This window comes from Ovis canadensis, chromosome 13 (genome assembly GCF_042477335.2).
Source record: "Ovis canadensis isolate MfBH-ARS-UI-01 breed Bighorn chromosome 13, ARS-UI_OviCan_v2, whole genome shotgun sequence".
In the NCBI taxonomy this organism is placed as follows: domain Eukaryota; kingdom Metazoa; phylum Chordata; class Mammalia; order Artiodactyla; family Bovidae; genus Ovis; species Ovis canadensis.
In genome coordinates, this window is record NC_091257.1 from 74,005,399 (window position 1) to 74,020,506 (window position 15,108).

At 50.1% G+C, this 15,108-nt stretch overlaps 1 protein-coding gene across 1 annotated transcript in view; it reads left to right on the forward strand.

Moving 5' to 3' along the window:
• The window catches only part of BMP7 (bone morphogenetic protein 7), an 84,557-nt gene extending 79,205 nt beyond the window's left edge, over positions 1–5,352 (forward strand). The window contains exons 6-7 of the mRNA XM_069546832.1: positions 1,486–1,596; positions 3,313–5,352. Coding sequence (XP_069402933.1) covers positions 1,486–1,596; positions 3,313–3,462 — 261 coding nt within the window. The 3' untranslated portion in view covers positions 3,463–5,352. The remainder of the gene's footprint in view (positions 1–1,485; positions 1,597–3,312) is intronic.
• Positions 5,353–15,108: the final 9,756 nt, after the last annotated feature.

The window sequence follows — 15,108 nt, forward strand, 5'->3', positions numbered from 1 at the left end:
GGGATGCCTCATGAAACCCAGGAGCAGAAACCTGGTTTCTGCTAGAGACTCAGGCTAGAAACGAAAGCCCAAACACTGTGGACTGTGAACCTCATTCTCCACGTGAACCCCATTGGCATCCTGCACTGGCTGCTTCCCTCAGATATGTCCAAGTCCATGTGCTGGAATCCAGCCACTTGGAGGGTGGGCCCCCACCCTCTGTGGTGTCTGTCTGTCCCTCCTTCCCCCATCTGTGCTTCAGATTCCCAGGGAAGGGGCTGATTGGCCCAGCTTAGGCTAGGTGCTTGTTCCTGAACCAATCAGGTATTATAGGGCTGGGATCATGTCCTAGGACCATGGCTGACCCCCTATGGAACCATTTAGCTGAAGCAGGGCAAAGGGCAAGGGATGAATCCTAGAAAAAGAGTATCTCAACTGTTGATGAGTTTCTATGACCTCCTGGGTCCTTTTCTAGGCATTGGAGTTGCAGCCTTGGGCATAGCAAGGTGCCTGCCTTCATGAAGCCCAAATATCCCTGGAGAGGGTGTTGTCATGAGATTACCAGGGCCACTGGTTTTGTTGTTCTTCCCTCACAGAGCTTGTATTTCCGTGGGAGGGTCCAGATTGTTCCCAGAGGACAGAGTTCCCAGATATGCCCTCAGGGCTCTTGTGCACACAGACAGCTTGGAGCTCTCCTGGGATTCTGTCCTCACTTTTAGGATAACATCCACAGTCTAAGGGGTTGCTCACATTCTAGTGTGGAATGGAGCCCCCAGGTGCACTTGAGCCCCTGAGGGGTGTAGTTAGTGCTAGAGCGCCATTTCTGTCCTGACCTGACCACAAAGCATCCTTTGTTGAGTCGCTCAGTGTATTGGGCACTGTGCTGGGTGAAGCGAGGTCTGAAGGCTTTGTTAACAGACCGTCCATGTGCTACCACATAGCAGGGGTAAGACTGATACCCCCGGTCACCCCTGTCTGTGCCGCCTTCCAGTGAAGAGCCAGTGTCCATTCTGGGCTCAGCCCAGCCCCCTGGTTTTTCCCTCATTTTTACTGTCTGTTGGGACAAGGGCTTCACAGCTGGCTCAATGGGTAGGTAAAGAATCTGCCTGCAGTGCAGGAGATACAGGAGACGCAGGTTCGATCCCCAGGTTGGGAAGGTGCCCTGGAGGAGGGCATGGAAACCCACTCCAGTGTTCTTGTCTGGAGAGTCCCATAGACAGAGGAGCCTGGCGGGCTACAGTCCACAGTGTCTCAGAGTCTGAAGCGGCTGAGCACTCACGCACTGGACCGAGAAAGGCTGCCTCCTGTTTCTTCTGCCTCTGCAGGAGCCCCAGCTGCCCAGAAGGAGGTGGGCTATGCCTTTGACCTCTGGGAGCTTCGTAATCTGGCCCACAGGAGGAGGCTTTCGGCCTGGAGGGCGGGACCCTGCAGTTGCCACTCTCAGGGTGTTCTGACCACGCCCCTCACCTGACCACGCCCCTCACCCTCTCTGATCTCTCCCGGCAGGACTGGATCATCGCACCCGAAGGCTATGCCGCCTACTACTGTGAGGGGGAGTGCGCCTTCCCTCTGAATTCCTACATGAACGCCACCAACCACGCCATTGTGCAGACGCTGGTGAGTGTGGCCTGCGCGCCGTCCGGGGTGTGGCCCACTGCTGCAGCAGGGCCGCCATATCCGGCCTTATGCCCCTCCAAGCTGGGGCCACAGCAGGTCTCTAACATGTCATGAATTTCTGGAGCCCTAGGCCCTGTTGCTTTCCTGGGCCCTTCCTCCATAAACAGCATATAAGTATGATCATTGTGTATGACCTTCAACCCTGAAGTGCATTTATTTCTCCTAGTTTTAAAAGCAGCTAGAACAGTTTCATGGGCTCCTAAAAGTATCATGAATAAACATCACTGTGCCTAAGGGCAGTTGTCCTGGCCTTGCCTCAGTCTGGCTTGTTCCTGGTAGTCAGCATCCAGCTTTATAGGCTTCCCCCATCCCCTACTCCACAAGGTCTGGGCTTCCTACAGGTGAGGCAGGCTTGAGAGTTAGTCCCCTCCCAGAGTTCACATCTTTGCCTCCTAGCCTTGATTTCATGGCTCAGCCATTTAAGGGTGTTTATTGAGGCAGAATCATCTAATATAGCCTAGACTCGGACCATCCAATATGGTACCCACTTTTATATGTGGCTCTTGAATACTTGAATGTGGCCAATCTCAATTGAGATGTTTTGCAACTATAAAATACACACTGAGTTTTGAAGCTGTAGTATAAAAAAATGTAAAATATCTCATTCATGACTTACGTTAAGTGTATATTGAAGTGATAATAGCTTTGAAATGCAGGGTTAAATTATATTATTTAAATTTATTTCACCTGTTTCTTTTTCATTTTGTAGAGTGTAGCTACTAAAACATTTTAAATTACACTTGTGATTTGCATTTGTTTTTCTTGGACAGGAAAGGCCTGGTCCAGAGGCCAGCAATCTTTTTCTGAAAACAGCCAAATAGTAAATATTTTTAACTTTAAGAGTCATAAGTTTTCTGTTGCAGCTATTCACCTCTGCTGTTATAATGCAGAAGCAGCCACAAACGCTGTGTGATGAATGGGTGTAGCTGTGTGCCAACAAAACTTTATTTATAAAAACATGTGGCAGAGCAGGGTTTGACCTGCAGACCGACCCTTGTCTGGCCCAGGGGTTCTCAACTTGGGGCAGTTTTGCCTCCCAGGGAATATTTGACAATGTCTGGCTTCCTCGGTGGCTCAGCGGTAAAGAATCCACCTGCAATGCAAGAGCTGCAGGAAACATGGGTTCGATCCTTGGGTCAGGAAGATCCCCTGGAGGAGGGCACGGCAACCCACTCCAGTATTCATGCCTGGAGAATCCCATGGACAGAAGAGCCTGGTGGGCTACAGTCCAAGGGTCGCAAAGAGTCAGAGGCGACTGAAGCAACTTGGCATGCGCATACGGAGACATTTTTAGTTGTCACAGTTGAGGGGTGGGGGTGGAGTGCCTTTGACTTCTAGAAGTGGAGCCCAGGGATGCTGTCAAACATCCTGGAATGTCAAAGAGGACAGCCTCATGAGGGAGAATGACCCGGCCCCCAGTATCTTCCTAACTGTATGCTGTGTGACCCTGTGTGCTCTGGTTCTCTCATCTGTAAGACCAGGATAACCCCGGAACTGAGTTAGTTAGCCATCAAGTGCTTTGAACTGGGAGTGCCCAGTGACTGTCACCAGTAGGGATTCTGTCCAAGCAGTACCTGTTCCTTACAGAAATATGGAGGCCAGGGAGGAGTGACTCTTCAGGTCTCACCACCACCACCGTTTTGGGGTGTATTCCAGGTACACTTCATCAACCCAGAAACAGTGCCCAAGCCTTGCTGTGCTCCGACTCAGCTCAATGCCATCTCCGTGCTCTACTTCGATGACAGCTCCAACGTCATCCTGAAGAAATACAGAAACATGGTTGTCCGGGCTTGTGGCTGCCACTAGCTCTTCCTGGAAGTCACACGCTTCTGAGTCACGGTTTTCTGGATCCTGGGTCTCTCACCGTCCAGCACCTCCCACCTCCTCGGCGAGGAGCCAGCAGACCACCTGCATTTTGTGAGACCTTCCCATTCCCTCTCCCCAACTATAATGCTGTAGGAGTGTTAAGGAATTTGAGAGGCAGATGGCTTTTGATCCGATTTTCATCAGCATCCTACGGACAAGATCCTACAAGCTGCTGCAGGCAAAACCTAACAGGAAAAAAAATATATATATCAAGAAAAATTGCTGGGCCCCGATCACTGGCTGTGAAGTCTCAGCCGTGCACTGACTCGTTCCCAGGGGTAATTACGACACTCTTCAGCCCAGCCACCAGCAGCGGGAGAAAGGGGGTGTGGCCAGGGGTGGGCACGCTCTTATTTGTGCGAGAGGAAGACGAACACACAAGTCCCTGTAATAAATGTCACAATAAAACGAATGAATGAAAATGGTTAGGATGGTACAGATATATTTTCCTAAACAATTTATCCCCATTTCTTGGTTTACTCTGATTTCATAAACAGAAGCTGTAGCTGGCAGAGGGAGTGGAGGCCCCCTTTCTGTGCCATTCCAGTTTCATTCTGAGGCTTGCCCAGGCCCACTATTTATGTAGACTCACCCCAAAGCCAAGAATTGTCCAGCGAAGGAGAGGGAAAATTTCTCCTTGGAGTTGGGAGTGTGTTGACCTTGAAGGATAAGTAGGTTCCATCGTTTAGCCAGGTGCCTGGTGGCAGAAATTAAGATAAGTGTGTGAAGCATTGGCAGACACTTGGAATTGGTTTTCCAACTCTCCCCCCAGTAGGAAGTCAGTGAGAGGTGGCAGTGAGAGAAAAGCAGTCAGGACAAAACTTGCAGCTCAATCCTGAGTTAGGGCCACCATAGCCCTATTTTAATAAGCACACTAGCTCTTAACAAGGGTGGGTGGGCAGGAGAGTCATCCATCCCCCAAGCAGACGCCTCTATTGGCCATTGATAGCAGCATCCTAGAGTCTGGGCTCTGATGAGGGCCTCTGTAGTCACCAGCTTTCATTCGCAGACCCCTACGGGAGGACCTTGCAAAAGAATCAGCCCCTGGAAGCAAGGGAAAGGTGACACAGTGGGAGGTCTGCTGGGAGCAAGATGTGCAGATATGCATCTCAAATGGAAGGCTGAGGAAGCTGTCTTGAGAGTGTTCTGACTGGAAGGTACCATTTCTGACATGGCCCTTGGCACATGCCTCCCTCACCTTAGCCAGAAGGTCCCCAGCCTCCAGCTGCACCATGGGCCCTGGAGACCACCAGGCTGTCTGTGAACAAAGAACAGGGTTATCCAGGTGACGCCTGCAGCCCCTTGGATCTGGTCTAGTGAAGAACTGTCTCTCCATGTTGATTAAGTTAGTTCCTGGAAACACGGGGCCCTGTTTTAATTTTCTTTTATTTTTTCTTCTTCAGTAGCTTGGGCTGCAGCCTTCACTCTGCCTGGTCAATGGGGAAGAGTCAGAGTCGCTGTTTTTGTTACATTTTGTTTTGTCTATTGACAGATCTGGGGATTTGGCGTGATTCCCTCTTGCTGCAAGCTTTCACACCACGTACACCCCTAGCATCATTTGTACACTGAAACCTGTAAATAGCTGTTACAAAACAAAGAAATTATTTATGTCCATCTGAAGCTCATTTTAGACCCTCTCCAATCCCTTGTTCAGGACAACAAGCTTGCTTTCCTCCAACCTGTTTATTTTCTTATTTAAGACTATTTATTAAATGGTCAGACCGATGTACCTTCAGCCGTTGCATAGAGCAGTCCTCAGAGAAAATGCTGTATATAGACTAAATAAAAAGGGTTTTGACTTTGCAATAAAAGAAGACATTTGGTTCTGGTTTTGGGCCTGTGTATGTCTGTGTTGTTTTTTCTCTCAATGCCTGGATATTGGACTTCTCTTGGTCTGCTGAGAACTCTTTGCCTTAGCCTCCACCATTAACACACTGTTTATCATCCAGGCCTGGGGGAGAAAGGGACGCTCATCAGTATTCAGTACAGCTGTATGGGGCTCCGGGCAGGAGAGATGGAACCAAACAACAAATGCGAATTTGGTAGGCTTGACTACAAAGATCCTTGATTGAATTACAGTGCAGCTGTCAGCAGCTGTTTCAAAGAGGCAGGGGGTAAATTAGCTGTGTTTACTGCTAACATAGTTGAAAGATTTAGTCATCCCAATAAAACAGAGGCACAAGAAAGAAAAAGAAATAGTAATGGGGGTAGGGGGAGTGTACACCCAAAACTTTAAAGCGGCGCAGGCCCCAGAGCCCAGCATTGTCTAGTGCAAATTATTTCAGCAGTTTGGGGGCTGCTGTTGGCTCCTGGCTTGAGCCATGGATGGCCCCCAACGGGCCTGGTGAAGGCAGCCAGGGGCCTGCTGTGCACACAGCAGTCCGCAGCCATGCAGTGTGGAGCAGTCGCTCGGGTCCCTTTCCACTTTGAAGTGCATGCTGAGGTCACCTGATGGATGTTAGAATCTGGGCCCATTCCCTGGCCCGGCTGCCTGCTCTTTCCCTGTTGCCTCAAATGAAGCAGCCGCTCCTAACAAGTTCCAGCCCCTGGTTTCCAAACCCTCTTGTCATTGTCCTGATGCGTGATCCAGCTTGTGTTCTGTTTCCAGGCTGGAGACCAGAGCCGTGCACCAGAGGGCCAGATGCGGCCTGCAGACGTGTCTTATTCCGCCTGCGTGCATGGTGTTTATACATTTTTAAAAAGTGAATTCGTTGCCAACACGTTTTTGAAAATCAGAAAACTGGGGTGAAAAAAAATCTCAAATTCTGGCTTCTCCTGAGCAGTTGGCAAATCTGGCCTCTCCCAGGCCCCCTTCTTGCGTGGCGGCTCCGGCTGGAGCCCAAGCGCAGTTGTAGCCGCAGTCTTCACTGCTCCCTGTTATCTAGCTCAGGAAGGCACAAACGTCAGCTGCTGTTTTTAAAAGTGTCGGTTATCTGTTGATGTGTGCCCCTGTCTGTTAAGAGTAGGAAAGTAAAAGCTGGACTGAGGGCTTCTGATGGTCCCGTGGTTAAGAATCTGCCTGCCAATGCTGAGGACATCGATTTGATCCCCGGTCCAAGAAGATTCCATATGTCCTGGGGCAACTAAGCCTGTGCCCCACAACTACTGAGCCTGTGCCGCAGAGCCCAGGAACTGCAACTTCTGAGACTTTGGGCCACAACTACTGAAGCCCGGGCACCCTGGAGCCCCTGCTTTGCAGATGAAGCCACCTCAATGAGAAGCCCTCGCACTGCGGCTGGAGAGTAGCCCTCACTTGCTGCAACTAGAGAAAGCCCGCGCAGCAAGAAAGACTCAGTGCAGCCAAAATTAAATAAGTAATTTTTTTAAAAGCCTGACTGAGTGAGCCACACTTCAGAGGGAAGAAGACAAGCCTTTGCTGCTCTCTGGCTCACTTTCCCCCATAGACTGCCAGTTGGATCCCCACAGGCAGGTGCGTCTGGCTGAAGCACTGCAGGTGACATCATCTTTGTCCTGCACCTTACTCCGTGCTGGTTCCCACCTCTCTTGCTCTTTGTCACCCTGAAGCCTCATCTCCTCATCCCACTCACTGGGCACCTGTGTCAGGGACCATGGCTACCACCACTTGACGTGATGTTATCAGTGGCCATTCTAAGAGGGCACAAAGAGGTGAAGGTGTTTACTCAATGTCACCAGCTAATAATTGCTGGACCTGGGACCCAACACCTAGGCTCAACCCTATGTTTATCTTAGAGCCTCCGAGGTCTGTTTGTGAAATGTGGGGAAACTCTCCAAATGACCTTCCCCAATTCCCTACATCTGTCCCTGAATGCATGCTAAGTCCTGGGCCACAAGCTCAGGTTTTGGGTCTCCTTTCCGCTTCCAAGTGGCTTGAGGGACTTCATCTGTGAATGTGACGTTGAACCTTTAGCTTCCCCCTTGGCTGGGCCCAATAGGCCCACCTGCTATACAGTATAGCTTGCCTGACCTGATTTCTACTTCGTTACCTGGTGATGACAATGTGTGGACCTTGCTGGGAGGCTGGGAGGGTTAGCAGTGGTCATGGAGCCACCTGCTCAGAAAATTCTCACATGTACGTGTTGAGTCCTTCCCTCTGTTCATGTCTTTTGGAGAAGTTGAGTATATCAGTTTCCCAAGGCTGCTGTCACAAAGGATGATAGAGCGGTGTCCTCACCGTTCTGAAATGTGTCCTCACCGTTCTGAAAGGTTGTAAGTGTCAGCCAGGTGTCACCAGGGCCATACTCCCTGCAGATGCTTCAGGGAAGGCACCTGCTGTGTTCCTTGCAGCTTCGGTGGCTGCTGACATCCTCAGCTTGTGGCTGCACCTCTCCAGTCTCTGCCACTGTCTTCACATGGCTTCTCCAAGTTTCCGTGTCCTTCCTTCCCCTGTGTGTCTCTTAGAAGGACACTTGTCACTGGGTTTAGGATTCACCCACATAATCCAGGATGATCTCGCCTTGAGATCCTTAGTTACGTCTGCAAAGACCTTTCTTCCAAGTCAGGTCACATTCCAACATCCTAGGGATTAGAATGCAGATGTGTCTTTTGAGGGAACCACCATTCAGCCCTCATCATAAAGCTGCCTATCCCTCTTCTGAGACCTTGACCCGCTTTCCTGCTGCAGAATCTGGGCGTCCTGGCTGACCTCCACGGTCCTCACTGTGCCCCCAGCTGCAGTGAGTGCTGCTGTGTGAGCCCTGAATCTCCTTCCTTGCCCCACGACTGGAAGGGGGTTGTCGGAGCCCAGCCCAGCTTCCCCCACCCATTCCAAGCCTTCACCCAGGCATGCTGGACCCAGATGCAGCACAGGGGAAAGGCTGGTCAGCTGTGGAGGTGAGGGAAGACTATAAACAAAAATGGCCAAACCACAGTTCCCTTTGCAGGAGCAAAGGTGTCTGAGGGCAGCACAGGCATCCTTTTTGGCCAGAAGCCTTCATTCGCTCACTCACTAGTTCCTTTGTCCTCTGTGTACCGGGCTGCGGACACTGGCGTTACAGGAGCAAAGCACAGCCTCTGCTTAGGGAAGCATGTGTTCTCCCGGGGCACAGGAAACCAATAGTGTCTGGCACCACAGCATGGCAACCTGGGCTTCTTTCTCCAAACAAAATAACACAGGTTTTCTATTATGACTGTGTTGGTATCAAGATGAATACAAATCAGGCTGCATTGTTTTTTTATCTTCTCCTTAAATAAACATTAAAATATTTTTGTAGGCTCCTAAGAGTACCGTCGGAGAATGGCACCCCACTCCAGTACTCTTGCCTGGAAAATCCCATGGACAGAGGAGCCTGGTAGGCTACAGTCCATGGGGTCGCTAAGAGTTAGGCACGACTGAGTGACTTCACTTTCACTTTTCACTTTCATGCATTGCAGAAGGAAATGGCAACCCACTCTGGTATTCTTGCCTGGAGAACCCCAGAGACAGAGGAGCCTAGTAGGCTGCCATCTGTGGGGTCGCACAGTCGGACACGACTGAAGCGACTTAGCAGCAGCAGCAGCAGCAAGAGTACCGTGGGTACCGAGCATAGTGTCTGCTGTGCCTGTCATTTAGTGGTGAGTAATAATGAGCAGGGGCTTCCTGGTGGCTCAATGGTAGAGTCCACTGCAATGCAGGAGATGCATGTTCAATCCTGGGTCAGGAATATCCCCTGGAGAAGGAAATGGCAAACCACTCCAGTATTCTTGCCTGGGAAATCCTATGGACAGAGGAGCCTGGCAGGCTACAGTCCGTGGGGTCGCAAAGAATCAGACAGGACTCAGCAACTAAAAACAACAATGATGAGCAAGGGAAGGGAGGGTGGTTTCGGCGGCCAGGCTCTCAGAAAGGGTGGTCAGGGAAAGGCGATGGGGTCACCATGGGGAAGAGCATTTTTGCCTGAAGAATTAGCATGTGCAAATGTCCTGAGGAAGGACTTGTTTGCCAGGCTGGAGGAATAGCAAGGAAGCCAGAGCAGAGGGAGTCAGGCAGCAAGGAAAAGGCTTTGAAAGCTGCAAAAGGGCCTTGCGACAGGGTCATGGAACGTGCCGAGAGCAAGAGAGGACGTGATAGGAAGACCGGGGCAGGGGCTTGGATGAAGCAATATGGGAGGGCTTCCCGGAGAAAGTGGCATTTTAATCTTTCCTGCCCCAGGTGAGCCTCTTCCTGCTCCTCATATGTAGAGGCTGAGGTGGGGTGAACACTCAGACCTCTCTATCTTTTGAGATGGAAGTAGCACCTGGTCAAGGTGACAAACAGAGGCAGCCGAGAACAGGCTCTCTCACCGCCCCTGGGAAAAGGCCTTGGCTGCCTGCTTACAAATGTTTATTTGAGAAGGGGTGAATTCTCATTACACAGAGGGAGTGTGTGCTGGGCAGAGGGGCCTGGGGGGTCAGCGCTAGCTCAAAGTCCAGCTCCCTTATTTAATCAGCTGTGGGGTCTTCCCCCTCGGGCAACCTCCCCTGCCCTCTCCCAGGACCCAGGCCTTCTTGTAGCCCCAGGTTGGAGGCCATCCATCTTTTCCAGGGATGTTCACAGTGACCTCTTCCAGACACGGTGTCCTCTGCCTGTGGATCAGGTCCTCCTGGCTCACATCCCTCCAGCATTCTGGCACCGGCCTCTCTTGGGCTTAGATTTGAGGAAATAAAAATAGAAGGGGAAAAACACAGAGCTCTCCAAAGTCTCTGGAGTCATGACAGCTGTTTGGACAGAGGCGAAGTGCACCTGGGCCAGGCGGGCAGTGCCTTCTTTCCTGGCGCTGGGTCCTTCCGACCCACCCCATCTTGGCCATGGCTCTCTGGTGGCAGAGGAGGTGGCCGAGTGGAGCCAGGTCTCAAGCCCCCCACTCCATGGAATGCAGGCCTGGGGCTGGCCCTACCTCAGGGCTGCGAGAATGGCATCGTAGCCATAGTCGTGTCTTAGCGCCGGCGGCCAGTGCTGTAAGATTGTATCAGCTACCCCCAGGGCATGTGGCCTGGGTACCACCCGGGGCTCTGAGTGCTTCCATGTTGCTCTGGGTCCCCAAGCTTCCATAGCTGGCCCCGTGTCCAGTGGATAGAACGAGAACTTAGGAGTACTGCCCAGTGTCTGATTCACCCTGTGCCACGGTCATTGTTCAACGAAGACGTTTGGGACATCTATGCATCTCTTTACAACTCTCTCCAGCCCTCCTCCTTCCCTCTTCCAGGGACCCTGTGGTTACATCGGGGCTCACCCACACAACCTAGGAAATCTCCCCATCTCAACATCCTCAATCCTTTGCAAGGCAGGACATAATAAAAGATAAATATTTGGATTTGGTCTCTGGTTGCTGGCACACAGCTTGTAAGAGGCTTGGAATTTCCTGAGAGATGAGAAGAATAGGAACTAGGTTTTTCATAACCGGCTCCTTTCAGCCCTACCTGAGTTTATGCAAATGAGCTAGCTACACTGAACAGAGGAAAGGACCCTGTGATTGGGGGGTTGGAACTCTCAGCCCCGCCCCTGACCTGGAGGAAGGCTGGAGAGCTTCCAGGTGAGTGAGTGCATGGAGGTGCTGGAAAGGTGGCAATCAGGAGGCCTGGGGGCCGCATGCTCCTTCCCCACCATCTCCTTCTCCCAAGCATCTCTTTCACGTGGCTGACCCTGAGCTATATCCTTTATAATAAATGGGTTCAGTTCAGTTGAGTCGCTCAGTCATGTCTGACTCTTTGCGACCCCTTGAGTTGTAGCACACCGGGCCTCCCTGTCCATCACCAACTCCTGGAGTTCACTCAAACTCACTTCTATCGAGTTGGTGATGCCATCCAGCCATCTCATCCTCTGTCGTCCCCTTTTCCTCCTGCCCCCAATCCCTCCCAGCGTCAGAGTCTTTTCCAATGAGTCAACTCTTTGCATGAGGTGGCCCAAGTACTGGAGTTTCAGCTTTAGCATCATTCCTTCCAAAGAACACCCAGGGCTGATCTCCTTCAGAATGGACTGGTTGGATCTCCTTGCAGTCCAAGGGACTCTCAAGAGTCTTCTCCAACACCACAGTTCAAAAGCATCAATTGTTTGGCGCTCAGCTTTCTTCACAGTCCAACTCTCACATCCATACATGACCACAGGAAAAACCATAGCCTTGACTAGATGGACCTTTGTTGGCAAAGTAATGTCTCTGCTTTTGAATATGCTATCTAGGTTGGTCATAACTTTCCTTCTAAGGAGTAAACATCTTTTAATTTCATGGCTGCAGTCACCATCTGTAATGATTTTGGAGACCCCAAAAACAAAGCCTGACACTGTTTCCACTGTTTCCCCATCTATTTCCCATAAAGTGCTGGGACCAGATGCCATGATCTTCGTTTTCTGAATGTTGAGCTTTAAGCCAACTTTTTCACTCTCCTCTTTCACTTTTGTCAAGAGGCTTTTTAGTTCCTCTTCACTTTCTGCCATAAGGGTGATGTCATCTACATATCTGAGGTTATTGATAGTTCTCCCGGCAATCTTGATTCCAGCTTGTGCTTCATCCAGCCCAGCATTTCTCATGATGTACTCTGCATAGAAGTTAAATAAGCAGGGTGACAGTATACAGCCTTGACGTACTCCTTTTCCTATTTGGAACCAGTCTCTTGTTCCATGTCCCATTCCAACTGTTGCTTCCTGACCTGCATATAGGTTTCTCAAGAGGCAGGTCAGGTGGTCTGGTATTCCCATCTCTTTCAGAATTTTCCACAGTTTATTGTGATCCACACAGTCAAAGGCTTTGGCCTAGTCAATAAAGCAGAAATAGATGTTTTTTCTGGAACTCTCTTGCTTTTTCCATGATCCAGTGGATGTTGTGACTGGTGATAGAAGCAAGGTCCGATGCTGTAAAGAGCAATGTTACATAAGAACCTGGAATGTGAGGTCCATGAATCAAGGCAAATTGGAAGTGGTCAAACAGGAGATGACAAGAGTGGACGTCAACATTTTAGGAATCAGCGAACTAAAATGGACTGGGATGGGTGACTTTAACTCAGATGACAATTATATCTACTACCGTAGGCAGGAATCCCTTAGAAGAAATGGAGTAGCCATCATGGTCAACAAAAGAGTCCTAAATGCAGTACTTGGATGCAATCGCAAAAACGACAGAATAGTCTCTGTTCATTTCCAAGGCAAACCGTTCAATGTCACAGTAATCCAAGTCTATGCCCCAACCAGTAACGCTGAAGAAGCTAAAGTTGAATGGTTCTATGAAGACCTACAAGACCTTTTAGAACTAACACCCAAAAAAGATGTCCTTTTCACTATAGGGGACTGGAATGCAAAAGTAGGAAGTCAAGAAACACCTGGAGTAACAAGCAAATTTGGCCTTGGAATACGGAATGAAGCAGGGCAAAGGCTAACAGTGTTTTGCCAAGAGAACACACTGGTCATAGCAAACACCCTCTTCCAACAACACAAGAGAAGACTCTACACGTGGACATCACCAGATGGTCAACACCGAAATCAGATTGATTATATTCTTTGCAGCCAGAGATGGAGAAGCTCTATACAGTCAGCAAAAACAAGACTGGGAGCTGACTGTGGCTCAGATCATGAGCTCCTTAGTGCCAAATTCAGACTTCAATTGAAGAAAGTAGGGAAAACCACTAGACCATTCAGGTATGACCTAAATCACATAAACGGGTAATAGTAAGTAAAGCACCTTGCTGAGTTCTGTAGCCCAGTGGTCCCGAAACCTTGGCACTAAGGACCAGCTTTGTGGAAGACAGTTTTTCCACTGACTGAGGTGTGTGATGGTTTCAGGATGATTCAAGCACATTACATTTATTATGCACTTTATTTCTAATCTAATGCTGCCGCTGATCTGACAGGAGGTACCAGTCTGTGGGCTGGAGACTGAGGACCCCTGCAAAAGCTACTCCAGCATATTATTGAACCCAAAGAGGGGCTGTGGAAACCCCTGATTTATAGAAGCACAGGTGACAACCTGGGGTTTCCAATTGGTGCCCTAATATTTAAACTCTGGGGTCTGTGCTCTCTCTGGGGAGATAGTGTTGGAATTGAATTGAATTGTTGATATCCCGAGATTTGGACGATAAAGAAGCCTGAGCACTGAAGAATTGATGCTTTTGAATTGTGGTGCTGGAGAAGACTGTAGAGACAACTGGACAGCAAGAAGATCAAATCAGTCCCTCCTAAAGGAAATCAACCCTGAATGTTCATTGGAAGGACTGATGCTGAAACTGAAGCTCCAATACTGTGGCCACCTGATGCGAAGAGCCAGCTTATTGGAAAAGACTGATGCTGGGAAAGATTGGGGGCAGGAGGAGAAGGAGACAACAGAGGATGAAATGGTTGGATGGCATCACTGGCTCAATGGACATGAGTCTGAGCAAACTCTGGGAGATAGTGAAGGACAGGGAAGCCTGGCATGCTGCAGTCCATGCAGTCACAAAGAGATGGATACGACAGTGACTGGACAGCAAGAGGTTTGGAGAACTGGTTGATGTGGAGAGAAACCACCCCCGCCCTCCATACATTTGGTGTCAGAAGTGTTGTGAGGGAAAGCAGTTGATACAAACCAACATATGTCACACCTTCTAGAAGGTGATATATTTGCCGCTTCCACAGCTTAGGGCCTGGCCCTCTCTGGGGTTATCATCAGCCTCCTGTAACCCCTGCTAACTGCCCCTCCCCTAACACACTCCACTCCAGGTGGACCACCCCACTTGCCCGTCTCCACATGCCAAGTGTGCATTCCTGCCTCGGGACCTTTGCACTGGCTGTGTCTGCTCCCCACCACTCTGCCCCGCCCCGCCACCCAGCCATGAAAGCTGTTCCTCCAGACAGCTGCAGGCTGTTGCCTAAGCTCCTTCAGGTCTTTGTCCCAAATCAACTTGCCTGCTAGCCTCCTCTGATGCCCACGGGTGACTTGCAGTCTCTGCCCTGGCCCTCCCTGTCTTTTTTCCTGCTTGCTTTCTCTCTGTAAAGCTCATTGCCACCTGACGAACTGAATGCTTCCCTTATATGTGTGGCTGTTGTCCATCTTGGACTCTAGGTTGCTGTGGTGTCCCCCATGCCCAACCCAAGGCTTGACATACAGCAGAGCTCCCTTGACGTGGTTTGGTGAATAAATGTCTTTAATGTTGTTAACAAGCCGGGAGTCAGGAGACTTGGGTTCTGTTCCTGGTAGGTGAGGACTTTAACCCTAACCCCTGGGGCCTGGCAGTTCAGATCAAGATGAGATTGGGGGCTGTCTGTCAGCTCCACCTGATTGTCCTCTTTGGCGTTTGGGTGACAGCTTGGGATCATCCGTGAGATGTTTTCTCAGGAGTGCCCAGGAGCATGTGTTAATGGAGTGTTGAAAGTGATCTTCTGATTTTCATCCCCAACCCTGTGGTTCCTTCCTCTCTTCCTGCTCTGGGAAAGGAAGGGACTGGGGGAGATTAAGAAGGATGACTCTGACCTCAGATCCATCTTCTTCCAAACTCACGTCATTATTTAATACCATGAGCTGACTAACAGACTAAATAATTTCCAGGAAAAGCTTGTGCCTGTGTGTGGGGCGGGAGTGAGGGACAGTGGGGGGTGAAGGTGGGGGTGAGATGTTGTCACAACTTGCTCAGAGACCCATGCCCTTGTCCTTGACGCTTGCGTGTACATGTCCAACTTATTGAAGTTAA